Here is an 8,083-nt window from a genome sequence, read left to right as displayed (position 1 = left end):
TTTCAAATTGCAGTAAATGTTAACATTATAGCGCCTGTCATTTATGTTAACCCGCCGAGTGACACGGTCATGCGAGTTGCATATAAATACGTTTATTTTTACCTATGATGAACTAATAACAAAGGATTTGTACGTATGGACACTTGAATGGTCAATTATCTCAAGACACTGGTAATTAAAAATTAAAGTGATATGATAAAAACCATCTAGGGTCCAAATCCTAATAACCCCCCAAAAATAAAAGAAATTGGTTCAGCCGTATTAGCGTGATGAGCTAACAAAGGATTTGTGCGTTCTCTTTTATAATATAGATAGTTACCGCAAAATTTGAGACTACATTTGAAATGTCGCTTATACTTGTCCCCCTTGGAAACACAACATGGGCGCCCTTGTCCAATACCGATTGTCATCTAAATTGGCTTCTAAATTTATCATAAAAGCGTTTGGCAAATCTAATTGTGCAATTCTTTTCAAATTACAGCAGATAGAACTTCTTATAAAGGAAAAAAAAACTCTCCTTTTACTCGAAACTATCCTTGGATTGTTCAGGCATACTTTAATTTTAAAACAATAAATACAACGATACAAAAAGTCCCAACGCTACCATATTTCCTCTGGAATTATAACATTAATTTAGTACAAATCAAAGTGATACCTTCATACATACGAATTGCAAATGAGAATATTAAACAAAATTTATGGAAAGATTTCATTCAGCAATTTGAAGAGGATACTATCTTTGTATATACACAGATCCATCTAAATATAACAATGTCAACGCAGGAGCAGCAGTTTTCATACTTACTAGAACAACACTTCAATATAAATTGCCTATAAATACAACAATTTCTGAAGGCATTCGCCATACGACAGCATTATTATACATTAAAAACCATAAAATAACAAAGTCTGTCATCTGTTCAGATTCGCTAAGTGTCTTAACGGTATTGGAATAACTCTACAGCTTAGATCTTGTTAAATGTTAAATACTTATGTCTGATAATGATGAAGAATAACTATAAAATATGATTTACGTTCATCAAAGCTCATGTCAACATTGAAAAGAATAGTAACATAATAGATAAGGCAGCCTAAACCTCATGTTTTGAAGGAAAAAACACGAACCTTAAATTATCTTCAAGAAATGTTTACAATTGCATAACAGAGTTCCACAAAGAAGATTTAAACTCTTGGTATAATAAGCAGCAACCATTCTCAGGAAAATTTTACTGGACTATTATTAATTCAAGCCAAGATAAAAAGGAATGAATATATTAGAACCTGGTCGCGCAGAGAAATTATACTGTATTGTCGACTAATTTTTTAGAATAGCATTAACACCTGTCAAAATATTCCAAATACGAAAGAAACCTACATATAGTGTGACAAAGGTATAGGTACGCTTAATCATATCATTTTTGAATGTGAATTATTTCAATCTCTTCGTTCTGATCTACTAACACAACTCCAACTTCAGTTATTAACTAATGTTTTTACGGGCTACGCGGACAGTGCAGTTGTGGTTTAACAAGTTTAAAGACGGTGACGAAATACTCGAAGACGCACCACGTACCGGAAAATCAACACATGTACAAATTAAGATCTTCAGCTAGCAATTGAGGCGAACAGTGGCTAGACATGTGAGGAACTGGAACTAAAATTCAGTGTGACTGGAGAAACCATTCGGCCGCACATCCATCAACTTTGGGTCAATGGGTCTCACATGATTTGACTCCGGGCCAGAAGACAACGCAAGCAGACACTTGTGTTTCTTTGCTGTCTCGTCTGACAAAGGAGCCATTTCTGGACAGGGTGTTGACATGTGATGATAAGTGGGTCATGTACGAAGCTCCACGACGCCATCATCATTAGTTAGGATCCCATGAACGGTTCCAAAACAGCCGAAACCAGTGGATAAGCTTGCATATGTGCATTATTTTTATTCATATTAGTTTCATTTTTTTTGTATATAGTTTAGTGGTTTAGTGAATTCTTTGTGATTCTTTTAGTGATTTTTCTAGTGAGTTTTAGTGAGTTGTGTTTGCATTGGCTGGCAACAGTGCCTTCAGTGTGCTATTCAAGGTGTGTCTGTGCATTAGACAACGTGTTGTGAAGTGCAACTAGGCAAACATGTTCATTCATAGTTTCAGAAAAGCATATTTTTCATAGTTTTTAGAGAAGCACTCATGTTCATTCATAGACAAGATTTACATGTTGTTAACAGTGTTTTAGAGTGGTACTCAGTTTATGTGTGACCGAAGACAAAGTATAATGGTTAGCAAGCAACCATGTGGTTTAGCAGCAAGCAAGCAACAATTACTGCAGAAACAAGTTAAGATAAGTAATTCATTGTACTAACCTTTAAGTATTATATCAATCATTATGTTAACATACGAACAAAGCATGTCATGTTTATTATATTAACGCATGTACCTCGGAATAAGAATTGAAGCAAGTAACATCTAAAATATTCGTTAAGTCTTATTTCTCGTTCCTCCATGATATCTGGGTGAATCAGTAAAATGGGTTTAATCATACAGTTCATTAGCTTTGGATGTGATATGTGTGATTTGTAAATAAAGTACATAAACATATCACCCCTTCATACATCATCATTTTTTTGGTCCTCCGTCCACCGGATATCTGAACGAGAAACGTGACTTTGAATTTTTGTTCTCGTGTGTGTTTGTGTGGGTGCTGGCTTTCATAGGCAAGACAGAACTGTTCATATCATTAAATTGGTGTGTGTGTGCACTCAACCCAGCTGAATTCAAGGTTACACGTTTGTAGGTCACTCAGAAAAAAAAAAGAAAAAAAAGAAAAATATATTGTCAGCGGTTTGTGTAGTTAAAAAAGAAGGACTGAAACAATGGCAGAAGTGCAGTTGGGTCAATTAATTAAGAAACGTGCTTCGGTCAAAGGTCAGGCAACAAGAATACAGACATTTCTTCAAAAACTACAGAATGAAAATAAACCTAGCATACAAGAAGCAAGAACAAGGCTAGTTGCACTTGAAGGGGTTTTTATTAAGTTTGATGAGATACAGTCAGAAATAGAGCTCTTGGATGAGACGGGTGAACAAGAATCGCACAGAATTACATTCGAGGAACTGTATTATGATTCAAAGGTTAAGTTACAAGAATTTATTGATAGTTTTGAACAAAAAACGGATTCAGGGACAGCAAATAACAAAGCTGGAAATTCTAGTAGTAGTTCAGTACAATTGCCTAAAATTTCCTTGCCCATATTTTGCGGTAAATACGAGGAGTGGTCGCCCTTTAAGGACATTTTCATTTCCCTTATTCACAATAACGAATCATTAAGTACAGTTTGTAAGTTTCAATATTTGCGCACATCGCTCAAGGGAGAAGCGTTTACATTAATAGCAAATCTGCCAACGGTAGAAGTAAATTACGAAATTGCATGGAAGCTTCTTGTTGAACGCTACGAAAACAAACGGTTGATAGCTTCGACGTATGTACGAGGGTTGCTCAATATCAAGCCAGTAACGAAAGAAAACGCTAAAGACATTAGACAATTTGTAAATACTGCACGTAGTAATTTTCAAGCCCTTGAAGCATTGAATTTGGACAAACCTTTGCATGACGTACTACTAACACAACATTTAGTAGAAAAACTTGATTCGGCAAGCAAAAGGGAATGGGAAGCTGAGCAAAGTAGTGACTCCTTTCCATCGTTATCGGAATTATTTTCATTTTTAGAAGGTCGTTGTCAAATGTTAGAAAACATTCGTCCTACTCAATCTGAAAGTACTTATGACAACAAAAGTGTAGAGTCCAAAGCAAAAAGAAAGAATAACAGTCAAGTGAGTTCGTTTGTTACTGTGCTTCCAAATGCATGTAATATTTGCCGTAGCAAAGAAACGCATGCTGTTTTTCGTTGCCCAGAATTTCTGAGTGCCAACATTAATCAAAGAAAGGAGCTCGTGAAGCAAAATAAACTATGTTTTAATTGCTTAGGTAATAAACATCAAGTAAAGGCATGCAAATCAAGTACTTGTAAGAAATGTAATTTTAAGCATAATACACTGTTGCATGAAGATACTACTCAAGAGGCTACTAACAAAGACAGTTCAAGCAAAACAAATAACAATACTACTAACGTACCTAAAGTTAAGGAACAGAATCAGGTTCAAGTTCAACCACAGGACTCTTATTGCTCATTTAAGATTAATTATGGTCAGCAAGTCTTATTAGCAACAGCGTTAGTTAACGTAACAGACACTAAAGGTCGTTTTCAACAATGCAGAGTGTTATTAGATGCAGCGTCTCAATCGAATTTTGTAAGCGAAGCTTTAGTTCATAGATTAGGCCTCAAGAAAACGAAAAATCGTGTTCCCATTAGAGGTATCAATTCTGTAACCTCCGAAGCTCAGTACAGTGTTAAAGTTCATATTTATTCAAGAACATGTGATTTTAATGCAGTGGTCGATTGTTTAGTATTGCCAAACATTACAGGTTGCATACCTTCTAAGGATATCGATTACAGTAATTGGAACTTGCCAAAGGATATTTGCTTAGCCGATCCAAATTTTAATCGCTCGTCGTCAGTGGACATGCTTATAGGTGCGGGGTTATTCTACAGTCTCCTCGAGCCAGGCCAGAAGACTAGAAAAGGAAATTATCCAGTTTTGCAGGAAACGAAGCTAGGATACGTTGTCGTCGGAAATATGCCTTCAATACCCGAAGAAGCCAACCAGTCGGTAATTTCATATTTTGCTCAGATGGAGACAGACTTGGATACACAATTGAGAAAATTCTGGGAACTCGAAGATCTTCAGACTAAGATTTACACGCCGGAAGAAGAAAATTGTGAGAAGCATTTTTTACAAAATACAACCAGAAATGGAGACGGAAGATTTATTGTCAAATTACCAAAGAAGGAAGAGAATGCAGCTTTAGGAGAGTCTTACAACATGGCACTACAAAGATTTAAGCAGCTTGAAAGAAGATTGCTACAAAATCCTGAGTTTCATAAACAATATGCCGCCTTCATGGATGAGTATTTAAGTTTGGGTCACATGCGAAAAGTTACAGAAGAAGACGTGAACAGCAGCAGCAGTTGTTATCTTCCACATCATCCTGTATTCAAGATGGACAGTACAACAACTAAATTAAGAGTGGTTTTTGATGCAAGTGCAAAAACGTCTAATGGCAAATCATTGAATGACATTCTTCAAGTTGGGCCAATGGTTCAAGATGACTTGTACTCCATTATTTTAAGGTTTCGGTTGTATCCAGTTGCATTTACAGCAGACTTAGAGAAAATGTACCGCCAAGTATTAATTCATGATGAGGACAAGTGTTTACAACGCATCCTTTGGAGAAACTCAGTAGAAGAACCGATCCAGTCGTATGAGTTACAAACAGTCACGTACGGGACATCGTCAGCATCCTTCTTGGCAACAAGATGTCTGAAGCAAATAGCGGAGGAAAATTCCAAGGAATTTCCAGAAGCAGCAGAAGTAATAAAACACAATTTCTACATTGATGATGTGTTAAAATCAGTACCAAACGTGTCAAAGGCCTTAGAACTACAGAAGGATCTTATTAATATTTTAAGCAGAGCAGGTTTCAAGCTTTGTAAATGGAGTTCTAACAAAGAAGAAGTATTTCAAGGAGTTCCTGAAGACTTCAGGGAAAAACAACAGCCAATCATACTTGGTCAGCAAGACGGTGTTAAGACTTTAGGAATAGCATGGATTCCATTAACAGACAAACTTATAATTTCGAACAAAATTTGTAAAAATGGAACTGCAGTAGAAAGTAATGTTGCAATGACAAAAAGACAAGTCGTCAGCATAGTGTCATCTATCTTCGATCCATTAGGTCTAATCGCTCCAATTGTCATCAAATACAAGAATTTATTACAGAAGTTGTGGAAGACAGGGATGGATTGGAATGACCCATTAGACACAGTCCTACAAGTTGAGTGGAATCAATTAATGTCTTGGTTACCTGCGATGGCGAAGATACAAATTACAAGAAACGTAATGTCTTCGGAGAACGTTAAGGAAATTCAATTACATGGTTTTTGCGACGCAAGTGAAGACAATTTCGGAGCAGTAGTGTATATCAGGGCTACAGACGATCAAGGAAACATTGAAGTCAATTTACTTTGTTCAAAGTCGAAGGTTGCACCACTAAAGAAGCAAACCTTGCCTAGATTGGAATTATGTGGAGCACTGTTACTTTCGAAGCTAATAGACAAAACGCTATCCATATTGAATATAGAGGTCAGTGGTATACACCTGTGGACAGACTCGACGATAGTTTTGTCATGGATCAAATCACCTCCCAATCGTTGGAAGACATTTGTATCCAACAGGGTGGCTCAAATTCAGAGAATCACATCAATCAATCAATGGCACCACGTGCCTAGTAAAGAAAATGCGGCAGACATAGTTAGTCGAGGAGTGGATCCCAATACTCTTATTCAGTCTCGAGAATGGTGGCATGGTCCAGAGTTTCTTCACACAGCAGAATGGCCATGTCAAGAACAAAATGAGCCAGCTAATATTCCAGAAGAGAAGAAAGTCATGATAAGTTTGGTGGCAGTTCATGAAACAAGCTTTATGAAAAGGTATTCATCGTTAAACAAAATGTTGAGAGTAGTAGCATATTGTTTGCGATTCAAACATAATTGTCTTTCCAAGAAATCAGAAAGAAGAACTGATAGTCTTGACGCTTCGAAACTTCGTTTAGCGTTACACAGATGTATCAAGATAGTACAACATACTACCTATCATCAAGAAATATTGAACTTGCAGCAACAAATGGAAGTTTCAACAAAGAGCCCAATCAAGGATCTTTTTCCATTTCTGGACACGGAAGGAATGCTAAGAGTAGGAGGAAGATTGGAACATTCAAACTTGGAGTACGACAACAAGCACCAATTCATCCTACCTGCAAGTCATCATTTCACCCATCTGATAGTCAAAGAAGAACATAAAAGGTTGCTTCATGCAGGACCACAGCTTCTTATTGCATCTTTGCGTACAAGATATTGGATTCCAAGAGCTAAGAAGATGGTCAAGGCAATAGTACATAATTGTTTGGTTTGTTTCAAGTGGAGATCAACAAGTTCATCACAGTTAATGGGACACTTACCCAAGGAAAGAGTAAATGAAGCAAGACCATTTGTACACGTGGGAGTTGACTATGCAGGATTCTTTTATGTCAAGCCCACGATTCGCAGCAAAATTCAAATGAAAGTCTATGCAGCGTTGTTCATCTGTTTAGCCACTAGAGCAGTTCACATAGAAATAGTTTCAGACTTAAGTTCTCAAGCCTTCATCGCAGCATTGAAGAGATTTATTGCTAGGCGAGGAAAATGCTTATCTATCTGTAGCGACAATGGTTCAAACTTTGTTGGCGCCAATCGAGAATTGCAACAATTTTTTGAATCCAAGACTAACAGAAAGGACATCCTGGAACACTCAGCTCAAGAAGGTTTAGAATGGAAATTCATTCCTGCCAGATCTCCTCACATGGGGTCATGGGAAAGTTCAATAAAATCCATGAAGTACCACCTACGGCGTGTAGCAGGAACTGCAAGTCTGACATACGAAGAGTTGAACACGTTACTTATTCAAATTGAAGCCATTCTAAATTCAAGACCATTGACAGCCATTTCCAACGATCCTACAGATCCAATGTATCTCAGTCCAGGACATTTTTTAATGGGAGCTACACTTCTCAGCCTTCCGGAACCAGATCTACTGGACGTACCTATCAACAGATTAGGAAGATGGCAACGGATTCAACAAATGAAGCAGCATATTTGGAAACGTTGGTCAAGGGATTACCTCAACCAGTTACAACAAAGAAGAAAATGGAAGTCAGCTCAGCCTAATCTACAACCGGGCATGGTCGTATTGTTAAAAGAAGACAATGTTCCTCCTCAAGTGTGGAAGTTAGGTGTGATTGAAGAAGTTCATCCGGGCAGTGATAATTTAGTGCGAGTGGCAACTGTGAAGTGTAAAAGTGGCATTTTTCGGCGTAGTCTTGCTAAGCTAATTCCTTTACCCCTAGAATATTAATTGATTGTGTCCAATCAAGGA

At 37.2% G+C, this 8,083-nt stretch overlaps 1 protein-coding gene across 1 annotated transcript; it reads left to right on the top strand.

Moving 5' to 3' along the window:
- Window positions 1-4,936: 4,936 nt before the first annotated feature.
- On the top strand, window positions 4,937-8,062 carry LOC145683054 (uncharacterized). Its single transcript, XM_081754415.1, has 2 exons — window positions 4,937-5,485; window positions 6,677-8,062. The coding sequence occupies exons 1-2, from the start codon at window positions 4,937-4,939 to the stop codon at window positions 8,060-8,062; spliced, it is 1,935 nt and encodes a 644-aa protein (XP_081610541.1).
- The last annotated feature ends 21 nt before the right edge of the window (window positions 8,063-8,083 follow it).

Source organism: Thermobia domestica, chromosome 4 (assembly GCF_964235325.1).
Source record: "Thermobia domestica chromosome 4, izTheDome1.hap1.1, whole genome shotgun sequence".
In the NCBI taxonomy this organism is placed as follows: Eukaryota; Metazoa; Arthropoda; class Insecta; order Zygentoma; family Lepismatidae; genus Thermobia; species Thermobia domestica.
The sequence above is the reverse complement of the archived record's forward strand: the minus strand, read 5'-3'. Positions and strand labels throughout refer to the sequence as shown.